This window comes from Thermobia domestica, chromosome 10, assembly GCF_964235325.1.
Source record: "Thermobia domestica chromosome 10, izTheDome1.hap1.1, whole genome shotgun sequence".
In the NCBI taxonomy this organism is placed as follows: Eukaryota; Metazoa; Arthropoda; class Insecta; order Zygentoma; family Lepismatidae; genus Thermobia; species Thermobia domestica.
Genome location: NC_137463.1, coordinates 92,582,574 through 92,594,925, shown reverse-complemented (window position 1 = coordinate 92,594,925; position 12,352 = coordinate 92,582,574). Strand labels below are relative to the sequence as shown.

General features: G+C 38.3%; 2 protein-coding genes across 3 annotated transcripts in view; one reads left to right on the top strand and one right to left on the bottom strand.

The window, feature by feature from the left end:
• Nnp-1 (Ribosomal RNA processing protein 1 homolog Nnp-1) overlaps positions 1-8,893 on the bottom strand; it is an 86,321-nt gene extending 77,428 nt beyond the window's left edge. For both annotated transcript variants that reach the window (XM_081728254.1, XM_081728255.1), the window contains exon 1: positions 8,723-8,893. In XM_081728254.1, the coding sequence (XP_081584380.1) occupies positions 8,723-8,876 (154 nt within the window). In that variant the 5' untranslated portion in view covers positions 8,877-8,893. The remainder of the gene's footprint in view (positions 1-8,722) is intronic.
• Positions 8,894-11,372: 2,479 nt separating this feature from the next.
• Positions 11,373-12,152, top strand: LOC145661544 (cyanocobalamin reductase / alkylcobalamin dealkylase-like). The gene has a single exon (XM_081726866.1). The coding sequence runs from the start codon at positions 11,373-11,375 to the stop codon at positions 12,150-12,152; it is 780 nt and encodes a 259-aa protein (XP_081582992.1).
• The last annotated feature ends 200 nt before the right edge of the window (positions 12,153-12,352 follow it).

The window sequence follows — 12,352 nt, the reverse complement described above, 5'->3', positions numbered from 1 at the left end:
CGTAATCTTGTATCTACTTATGGTTCAGAAAACTTAATGTTACACTTCGCATAATATTTATGACGTCGGAAATTTTGTGATAGTTTGTCGATTGGAGAGCAATATTTTTTATTTCTTCGACATGCTAGTTTGCTGTATCATTAACTGAAAGTAATATTTGAATTTTTTTTAATATTCTGGAAAGTTTTTAATTATTCCTCTTTTTTCCAGTGAAGTTTCTATTAGCGAAGGTTTTTGGAGGCGGTAGCCTTCCCATATAGATCAGAAAATAATCGCAGAACATGTATTACGAGTTATTAATTTAATTATTATTAATTTATTCTACAGACGTTTTTTTGTGGGGCGGGGGTAGACATGAAAATAATCGTCGTGCTTATTCTGTCTTTTTGTTTAATTTTCTTAGTTGATAAATTAGATGTTATTGTGTAATATTGATGTTAATTTCGTGTAGTTAGGTTAGGATTAGTTAGGTTATGTTTAACTAGTTTAGAAGCTGCTCATTATTTTAACTGATACGCGCGGGTTATAATTGATTCATCTGATATGGTTTCCGGATTAGTTCAGGAAGCGGTTCTTAAATAGGTCTTGATTCTTCGGAGTAGTCTGGCAGTACGTTCCTTGTAACAGGTTTTCTGTTTCGAGGAACTGGTTGCGAGAGTGCTCCGATGAATCGGTTCCAGTCACTGGTTGGCACAAAGTAAACTTTTGTGAGAATCGAAATTGAAAATATACATTTCATACAGAGTTCACAGTATATAGAGGGAATTCAGAACATCTTATATTTCATGTAACGGAGTCGTTTTGCACAATTTTTCATAATTAAACCTTGCATCCTATTGCTTCGTTAACTAACCAGTCATAGCTTTATAATCTTGTCAGAGCTAGTAAAACTGACTGCTTACACACTTCTATTTCCTTCCAACTCCATTTTACCCGGAACAATTTCATTTCGCTGTCTCCATATTCTTATTTGGCACAGTTTTCACTACGAAACTATATTGTATCTCATTTTGCTCTATGCTTTTTGTAACTTCTATCTCATTTCGCTTTATGGAGGGTAATTATGAGACGTATGCTAGAAAATGTTTTCATTTAATTTATTCTAGATAAGCTGCTAAATCATCAATAATTTACACCTACATTATTTTGTTGAAAATAGCCTAGGCTGTATATCAATACACTAAAAAACAAAGAAATAAAAGAAGCCTAAGTTGTTTTTTTTTATGTGAACAGCCTAGAACTTGGTCTAAATGTTTCATAAGCCTCATTTGTAACCTGAAACTAGGCCTATCTATTAGCCCATAGGCCTATTATAGTCAAACTCTTTCCACTTTCTTTCTTAGTTATTTTTTTGTACATCTCAGCCAAATATTTGTACATCTTTATGTAATAAACACAAAATAACGAAGACTTTCTCGCCTTAAAAGTGGACTGCTTCATACCTCAATATCACCTACAGAAAGCTGGGGACAAGAAGCGTCTCATAATTCCCTTTTGGAGGGAAATTATGACAACTCAAATTTGACATTTACTCATCAACTTATGAGATGACGGGAAATTTCTTGGCAGCAAATTGATAATTCATTGGCACCACTGTCTCCTTTAGCCTAACCGGCATGAACGTGGGACGTAAAACTCTAAGATTTCATTTCATTTTTCCATTGGCACCATAAACTGCTGCCTAGGTTAACTGCTTTAAAAACTAATATAAGCTGAGTAACCTGGAAAAATTGTGAAATCTGTCTCATAATTACCCTCAATATCACCTTTATCTTATGTGTGAAACTTTTTTCTTAAGAAACAACAAAAATTAATTCAGGCAACACAGCATATATTAATTCCAACAAAACAAGTGCTAACCTACTACTCTACTTATCTCTCTCTCTCTGTATATATATATATACTATGTGATCAAAAGTATCCGGGCACCTGGCTGAAAATGACTTACTAGTTCGTGGCGCCCTCCATCGGTACTGCTGGAATTCAATATGGTGTTGGCCCACCCTTAGCCTTGATGACAACTTCCACTCTCGCAGGCATACTTTCAATCAGGTGCTAGAAGGTTTCTTGTCTAATAGGACCTCAATCTTCACGGAGTGCTGAACTGAGGAGAGGTATCGATGTAGGTCAGTGAGGCCTGGCACGAAGTCGGCGTTCCAAAACATCCTAAAGGTGTTCTACAGGATTCAAGCCAGGACTCTGTGCAGGCCAGTCCATTACAGGGATGTTATAGTCATGTAACTACTCCGCCACAAGCAGTGCAGTATGAACAGGTGCTCGATCGTGTTGAAAGATGCAATCGCCATCCCCGAATTGCTCAACAGTGGGATGCAAGAATGTGCTTAAAACATCAATGTATGACTGCGCTGTGAGAGTGCCACACAAAACAAGGGGTGCAAGCCGCCTCCACGAAAAGCACAACAACACCGTAACACCACCACCTCCGAATTTTACTGTTGGCACTACACACGTTGACAGATGACGTTCACTGGGCATTCGCCATACCCACACCCTGCCATCGGATCGCGGCAATGTGTACCGTGATTCGTCACTCCACACAACGTTTTTCCACTGTTCAATCGTCCAAAGTTTACGCTCCTTACACAAAGCGAGGCGCCGTTTGGCTTTACCTGCATGATGTGTGACTTATAAACAGCCGCTCGACCATGAAATCCAAGTTTTCTCACCTCACGCCTAACTATCATAGTACTTGGAGTGGATCCTGATACAGTTTGGAATTCCTGTGTGATGGACTGGATAGATGTCTGTCTATTCCACTTTATACGATCCTCTTAAACTGTCGGCAGTCTTTGTCAGTGAACAGACGAGGTCGAGCCTGTACGCTTTTGTGCTGTACGTGTCCCCTCATGTTTCCACTTCAATATCACATCAGACACAGTGCACCTAGGGATGTTCAGGAGTGTGGAAAATCTCGCGTACAGACTTCTGACGCAACTGACACCCAATCATCTGACCAGGTTCGAAGACCATGAGTTCCGCGGAGCGCCCCATTCTGCTTTCCCACGATGTCTAATGACTACTGAGGTCGCTCATAATGAGTACCTGGCAATAGGTGGCAGCACAATGCACCTAATATGAAAAACGTATGTTTTGGGGGTGTCCGGATACTTTTGATCACATAGTATATATATATATATATATATATATATATATATATATATATATATATATATATATATATATATATATATATATATATATGTGTGTGTGTGTGTGTGTGTGTGTGTGTGTGTGTGTGTGTGTGTGTGTGTGTTTTTCTACAAGTATGTCATTCAGGCTAAAGGGGACGAATGATTAAGGCAAATAAATGATGAAATAATTCAAGGAATGAGAACGTGGGAGGAAACAAAAAATCCAGACATGACGTTGTCAATCACGAACTTACTAGGTCGGGAATTGAACAGGGACTTCACACATCAGACGTAAGCGCTCTAGTACTGAGCGATCGCGCGCCCATATAAGCACTTGTACCTATAATACCAAGGCAGCTTACGGGTCCATAGATTATTTAATAATTGGCAAAATGTACTATTACGTTACGATAGGTTGAATTACAAGTCAGTTACCTTAAAAAAGAAAGCGTGTTAAGTTTTACAATTTGGAATAGCAGGCGCTACAGAAGCAGCTAGCATTTGTCATAGTTTCATACTAGTAACGTTACACTTGTAACGATAAAATACTGCTTCTGTAGACAGTGCAGAAATTCACCGCCATAGTGACCGCCTAACATGTTAGGTTGCATACTCGTTATTTTTGCATCATTCTATAAATATCAAACAGGGTATGTCACAACGTTGACATAAATGCGCCATGTTCACACTGTCTTTCCCGCCACTAAATCATAACAAGTGTTATGATTCCGCCACCAAATACTCCCTTCCACCTCCGCATATAGCGCGACTTACATCAAAAACACACAACAACCACCACCTTCTTAACATAAACCATTCCCCTCACCTGACTTTCACTTACTCTTACTTACAAACCGAAATAAATTCTCCAATCCATCCAGTAAATTTCCTAAAATTGACTCGGCAATACAGCATTTACAATAATAATTTACGGAAGAAACATGTAATGTTTTTCAAAAGAACACTGTGCAAGTTATCAAAATACATAGGAATCTTGCCTTTGACTTGACGCAGAGGAATCTCTTAACGGGAAGCGCAGATCCATTTTTAAATTGCTGCTATGCGCATGACGTCACGATAGGAGCATGTGAGTATTCTATAACAAGAATTAAAAGAACGCTGTGTCGTGAAAAGGCGCAGCGCATACAAAATAGCTGAACTGATTGTAATGAATTTTTGAACATATTTTTCACGTGACTCGAGCCAGGTTTATGTCATGTCATTTATTCAAATGTGATCCTAAGATGGGACAAAGAGGGTTCAAATTGTATCCCAAGAATAAAGTACCTCACTAGCACTCCAATTTAGGCAGTTGAAACTCAGTACACAAACTCTTAGAAATAAGCGTCTCAGTGTTTGGAAAAATACCACTTCGAAAGGGTGAATGGAATAATTTCTATATAATTTTGTTATAAGATGATGTGGAAACAGCTGAACTGTTTGAAATGAAATTTTGATACTGGGTTGACTTGTGTATTTATCATTTCTCTTTGTTTAAGATACATAACAAAAGGGCTTCCAAATACTTTTTCTAAACATTGTTCTTCCCTCAGGAAGAATAAATGGATTGATAAAAGAACTTTTAAGTACAAGCAGGAAAATTAGTTTTCTGATTGGTGTCCTATTGTCTATGCGTGCGTATGTGCAATGTGGGTGTTGCAATCTGTGTTTAGATCGAATTTAGGTAGAAGTACTTCTATTCCATTTTTTGTCCTGTAAGTGTGCACTGTTTACAGAAGTCAACATGAAAAAGAAGGTTTCACTGCGCGGTTCCCAGTGTGCAGATATAGCAGAAAATACTATTGAGATATAGTAGAAAAATTAAAATTGTAAACGTTATAGTTGTTATTGTATGAGAATTTAGCGTCCTTTTCAGCACCAGGGCCATATGAGACGTGAACACTGCTTAGTATGGAATCCGAACCACATAATCTCGAAGGGAATCAAATCCTGATCTCTCGCGCCGAATGCATACCTAACCGTATAGCTGTCAGTGGTAGAGCATTCATCTCTGGTGCGTCGGGTCTCTGGTTCGATTCCACCTCGCACCAAGTGAACTTTGTGGTGAATAGACATCGTATGCGTGGGTTTTCTCGGGATTCTCTCGATTCCTTCCACTTTATTCATTCAACCATTGCGTTTATGTCTCATCATCACCGTCTCCTTTAGTCTAGTCGGTATAATCATGGGACATAAAACTGAAAGAATTCATATAATTTTACTACATATATAGCTGTGAAAGAACTCCGGGATAGGGTTTTTTTCCCCCTTTTTTTAGACCCATTTTTAGAAACAGAAAGTAAAATCATTCAGGTTCACGCTCCACTACTATGACCTATAGGCTTAAGGAGACTGATAATCAATGAAAGGGAATCGTTATGAAAGGGTTGTGTAATATGGGTGTGGGAAGAAACAGGAGAGTCCCAGGGAAAACCCACAGATACATTCTTGTCTATCACAAGCTTACATGGCCTAGGGTCGAACCAGGTATCCCTTGCACTAGTGAGAACTATTTACAAAACGTGAATTCTCTAGTGCAGAAAGAATGACCACGTCAATGTTTCACCTTCTATTGTGTGGTTCCAATGTAGCAAACCAGTGAAAAAGTTTGCATGTCTTACTGTATACATCGCTCATTAAGGAAGAAAATATGGCACGCTAATGGGTATTACCTTGAAATGTATTTCCTACCATTTAGGTAAGGTATCTGAGATTTGAGCAGAGGTTTTGTGCCACGTAGTGGTCTCCATGGGTGCCGAACCTGAGGCCTGCAGATTCCCGCACAGCCAAAGTTTGATTGAAGTCCTCAGAATTTGGATATTCTGTATTTGTTTGAATTTTCGCTTGGTTACATGACAATGATACACATATACTTTAACTCCCCTACCCCGAGTTATACGGAAATCAGCACCGCTGGTGACCACGTTCGATTAGAGAAATGAGTGATAAAACCAAATAGATTCGAGCTGATTTTCAATTATATAAATGGCAGCATAATTGAAAAAAAAATGTAAAAAAAAAAGTTTTTAAAAATCGAGAAAAAAAAAGCGAAAAATATTCTAATGTGGCAAATCATCGTTGTGAGAACTAAATCCTGTTTGGCTTAAGCTCTAAACTGCAATAAACAAAGCCACGTGAAACTAAATGTCGCTGATTTGCTGTTGTCCTACCGACGCTTGTACTCCTTCGCAAAATAGTTCGTATGATTGGATTATTACTTTTACTATGAAGCTCCATATAAAACTGCTACATTTTTATAAATGACAAAAATATAATACGGATTATCTAATAATACTGCAATCGAGTGTGGTTAATGAAACAATAGAAATAAACACTAAGCATGCGCAGTAATTATGGCGCCAATTCAACTATGGATGCGTGTTCTGCTTTTAAAGTCTGAAAGATGGCTGGTAAGAAACCGGTTCGGGAATCCCGAATCGAGTGATGGATGAAACACCAACAAGGTAACCCTTTCTCACTAAGCAACAATTTTTACCAGCGAAATTCAAATACTTGTTTTTAATCTTTTGTGTTTCTTTCTTTCTTTTCTGCTGCTGTAAGTATCTGGACAACACGAGACAATATTTTCAAAGTGCACATGTATAGTTTGCTCCTTCCCGTGGGAAGTGGGAGTGATAGATTACTAGCCAATCGTATTTGTGACAAGCGGAAGGATACAAACATTTTGTTTCTCGTAGTTTAGAGCTTACGCTGAACAGTGTATAGGATATTTATTCAAATAAAGTACATGAACAGGAAGAACATTCAAAAAGCAACTTCATCCTAAAGAAGAAAATGACAATTAAAATGAAACCCAAAACAATCAATCAGAAAAAAAGGGTACGCAACGATTAATATTATTTCCTCAACAAACACCAAGCATCGTCTGTTTGTGGCTGTGTACTTCTCTCGCTGTGCGCATATAGTGATGTAATATTACCAGCCAATCAGCGTCTATTTTCTGATATGTCCCAACCTTAGTACTCTATGAACCTCAGACGTGACGTAGAAATACATCAACACAACTGCAATGTTTTAAGCACGCATTTACGTTAAGAAGTCATAACGTAATGAAATCAGGGCAGTGCGTTAACTCATGATGAGCAATGGAGAGGAGGATGTGAGGAAAAAGTAGTAGTGAATGTCCAAATACAGGCGTAGGCTACAAGATAAGCATTTTTTAAGGACTACGAGACCATAATTTATTAAATTTACATAAAGAAATAGTAATATAAATTTTGCACAATTTCACCCGAATACCTATCATCGCTAACGCGTCTGCTTCATATGGACGAATCCCTGCCACTTTCGCCTCCCCCTTACTCGGATTAGATACACTTCTATCTCGTAGTGGCCACGTAACACGGGTTGGTTTATTTCGAAGTGCCGTTAACGAAAAAGCGCCGTGTTTGTACCAATAATGTTAAGCCTTACTAAACTGACTCTGGACTCCGGAATGCACCTCCTCTCATAATATATAATGTTCAAAGGTACTAAGAGTACAATTTCTGAAGAAAGAAGGGGTTCACTTGAGCAGACGGCTCTACCAAAAACAAAATTTATAGGTAAAATACGATGTCAAACACTTTTCGTAAAAGAAGTAGAGTGTGAATAGGTCTATAAGTAATTTCTGTCATTAGATATATTGAAATATATTTTGACTGGGAGTGAACGTGAAGCGGAAGGGGGAAGAATACACGAATGCGGAAAAGGTGGAAATAAATGGCGGGAATGTTCTGTTCGTGTTAGCAATGGGCATTTGCGATGGATACAATGCAAACATACGATCTTATTAAAAGGAATTGTGTGATAAAGAGCTTCATATTAGAAAGTCTTTGCAGCGTCATGGTATGCTGAAACGTAAAATCAACTATGCGAAGTGTGGAAAAGAAGTAAAAATTCAAAACAGACGAATTTCTCATCGCAGCGGGTCATTTGTAGCTGGGAAACCAGCGAAAGTAAGAGTTATTACGATTATTTAAGTGTTCTTGAAGGTGAAAATTATTGCAGATATTTTATGTATTCTTCCAAAATCCTTGTTTATGCGTATGACCCCGTCGCTGACGCGCCTGCTAACTACGGACGCACCCCCTCGCTCCGCTCGGGCTCTACTGCTGCGCTTCTGCAATGACTCGGTTAGATAGCATTCGTGCTTTTAGTGGCCATCTAGCACAAGTTCGTTCGTGGTTTATACATTAGCTCCTCATTTAGTGCATGCTCTGCAAGAAGAAATCGGAAAATGCAATAAATGTGTGAAAATTTGGTAGAGCCGTCTGCTCGAGTAAGAAGTAAACACATCATTAACTTACGTGGATATTTCTGAACATACATAGTGTACTACTCAAGAAATAAGTACAAGGATAATTCGAATCCCAATAATGCATAGATCCAAACAAATTATTCTCAACTTAATGTACGAGCCTAACAAAATTCTTTCAAACACTAAATTACACAAAGCTGAATTAGCATGTGACTTCATTATTTAACACCAAGACTAGATACTACGGAAATATTTTAACGGCACATTTACTGATATACTTGTACAAATCAGGTTCATTTGCGAAACTTACTATAGTTAACAGTAGATTTGGCAGCTAGCCATTTTCTGAGTCGCTTAATTCCCTTGTCTCTAATTTTCTTCTCATTTCCAGCCAACTGCTTAGCAATATTAATTTCTTGAAGTGCAACTACAGGATCCACATGTTCCTCTCCACTAGACACCATATTGAATAGCCAAACTAAATGTTTTGCTCATAGTTGCCATAACATACAATAAGCTCCGGCATTTGTATTAAGCTACTTAGCTTATCCTGAAACTTAGAAACTTCACTAGTTCGAGATTCCGTACTAATCTCCTCCAAATTCTGCTTACAGCAATACAACACAACGCGAAAAGCTCTTATAACTGTTATATCGATTATCAGAGATTTAATCATAAATTTTGAGTTGCGTTGACGCGTACCGTAACAGAATGGAGCCCAAAATGCTGTTCAATACGATGATTGACTTTTTTATGATACACTGATGGCAACAGTGTATACTCCAAAACTTAACGTTTTTCATCTGTCTATTTAAAAAAAAAAAGTGCTGATAAACAATTACATAACATATTTATGTAAGAAACCGCAAGTGTGCCATGTGCAGTGTTGCCAACGGCAGCGGTTTCCCGCTAAATCTGGTGGTTTTACGATCGTGTCTAGCGGTGAAAATTGGCTGGCAGCGGGGCAGCGGGAAATCTAGCTTTTTTAAAAAAAAAAAAATATTTGCAACGTATTTCAAAACATGTTACTTTTTTTATAAAATGTGTTACTGTTGTATTTCTTCTTATCTAGGTATTGGACAAGTGTATTACCGATGCTTGCGAGTTACCTGTGTACTATAGAAGTGGTATGTGACAATATTGCTCTCGGGGCGTGGTATGTTAGCAACGTCCTCTTTTTTCGAAATCAACGGGACAATCCCGTTTAATCGAGACGTATGCTCGTCCCTTTCGTTCCTTCACTGGATGTGATCGTTCGGAATTTAGCATCCGAGACGGCCTAATTTTGTTCGAAAAATGAAATGAAATGAAATTTTTCAGTTTCACGTCCCACAATTATGCCGGTTAGGCTAAAAGGAGAAGGTGATGAAAGATGAATGAAATGGTGGAATGAAGAAAGTGGGAGGAAACGAGAGAACCCCGAGAAGACCTACGCACACGGTGTTTGTCCACCACAAAGTTCACTTGGTGGGAGCAGGGTTTGAACCCGAGACCCTAGCACCAGAGGTGAACGCTCTACCACTGAGCCACCGCGGCCCTCCTAATTTTGTTCGAATGAGGACTCTATTCCCGCTACCACTTCCTATCAATTAATTTGTTAGTTGACAGTTCTGTGGTAGGTCGTTTCTTTTTCCGATTTATGCGGACTTGTGCTACTTTAAGTGTTTCTTGACTACAATAATCATTGTGTGGTGTAATAATGGGACGAACAAAAGCAAGTTATTCTAAAAAATTTAGAAAATACTGGCAAAATGATCCAAATTTGAAAGACTGGGTATTGGAAGTTGAGGAAGATCGTACGGTAGCTCGGTGCAAATACTGCAAGTGCAATTTGAAAGCAAAATTTTGTGATCTTATAGCACATAGCAAAACTAAAAAAGGTAAGTGCAGCTGAACCTTTTAGTTCAAATAGACAAAAGAAAATAGAATTCCCGGTGACAAATGTTTCTTTTGACACTGCTCGAGTCGAGGCAGGGTTGGCTTTATTTACCGCGTGTCATTGTTCTATTAGAAGCATTGACCATCTTAGTGAATTGTGCAAACGCTATTTCCAAATGAAAGAGGTACACTTACACCGTAGTAAGTGTAGTGCTATGACCAAGAATATTTTGTCTCCATACTTTAAGGAGAGCCTTCGGAAAGACATTGGTGAGTGACTATAGCATTCTTCTTGATGAATCAACAGATGTTGGTGTAGTCAAACAGCTAAGTTATGTATCATTTACTATTCTGATGCACGTTCTACTGTCGTGTCTACTTTAATTAGGAATGTACGAGTTACAATCGGCTGATGCTAATTCAATTGTGAAGGTACTAAAACTAGCTTTGAAAGATTTCGGACTTGATTTGAAGAAACTACGCGGTTTAGGGACTGATAACGCTAATGTCATGGTGGGAGTTAATAATGGTGTGTACCAAATTTTAAAAAAAGAAATCAATCATCTCGTGTTAGTTCGTTGTGTTTGTCATTCTGTGCAAATGGGAAGAGAGATGGTTGACGCTATTCTTACTACTTGTGCATTGTTGAGACGATTCGGGAAGTGCTGCCATGATTTCGATTTACCATTTACATATTACAAAACATTCATACAATGACAAGAGCAACGTACTCCAACGTACAAGTTGGAGACGACGAATTGGAGGATGAATTAGCTCCATTACTGAATTAGTGGTAAGTACTTCTGTGCTTTAATTTTTTAGTGCATAGATTGGAATTAATTAAAATATGCAGCTTTTTCAGGTGTAGCGGGATTTTTAGCTATATTTGTAGATCGCGATATTTTTTGGTGGAATTCTGGCGGTTTTGGTTTTCAATTTAGCGGGATTTTGTGCAAACTCGTTGGCAACACTGGCCATGTGCGTTAAGTTAGATTGCTGTACATGTGTACTGTGAGTATATCGTGTATCAGCATCAGTGTGTAATTAGTTTTGATTGAAAAAACTAACGTAATTCAATCTTCATGAAAGATACCGGGAGTAATGTTGAATCCCACGTGGAGTCCGCTGAATTATCTGACGTTGACGTATGGAATTTACAGCATATATTGAACATGAATTTAGGAAGATATGGTTTTGAAGTTGCACCATTTAAAATAGGCTGGTACAATGAAGTTGTTGGCAGGTCATTTCAGCTTGAACTTCACCCAGATACATTGGCTTTTGTTGTAATCAGTACTCCGTGTATGTTTGAAAAGGCTTTTCTCCCTTTTGTTGCTAAGAAAAAATATACATGTACTCGAGATCCAGTAGACGAGTGTGTGGCATATTATCTCAATGAGATTAAGAAATGCATCCCAGAACATCCTGTAGATATTTTCTATGATTATGAGTTGCATTCTAATCGAAGGCCCAAAATATTAGTTCAAACCGCAGGACATTTATCGGGCGCTGTTTACTTTTATCAGCAAAATTATCTCCAGCGCCCCACACAGGCAAATCGAAAGCTTTATGGTGTGTGTATTCATCCCCTCTATGGTGGTTGGTTTGCCTTACGTGGTGTCCTTATTTTCCGAAGAGCATTGGTACCGCAAATGAAGAAAAGGGAACCAATCGATGTTTTGCAAAGTGAAGGAAAATGTAGGGAACTGCTTGAACTGTTCAATTTTCATTGGAAGGATAACTCTTTTCGAGACATAATCCCAGTCAAAGATAAATATTCAAGTTTACAGACAACCTATTTTAGTACACCACCATCTGACAGACTGAAATTACTTGAGTCTATTCTAGGAGGTTTCAATTAAAGTTATACCATAATTATATTTAAGTATTTAGTCACAACGAATACATACATATTCTTTGAAATAACGGTGAGATTGCAGAACATTCATAGGAGCCGATTCACAATAAATAGCAATATGAGAAATTACACACTATAACTAACAAAATGCGTCCAGACTGAGCTAACCCGACCGTACCCGTGCCTTACGTGAACAATGCCACA

What these genes read in the sequence shown, in the direction of transcription:
- LOC145661544 (XM_081726866.1), top strand. Translation starts at nt 11,373, where the DNA reads ATGAAAGATACCGGGAGTAATGTTGAATCCCACGTGGAGTCCGCTGAA.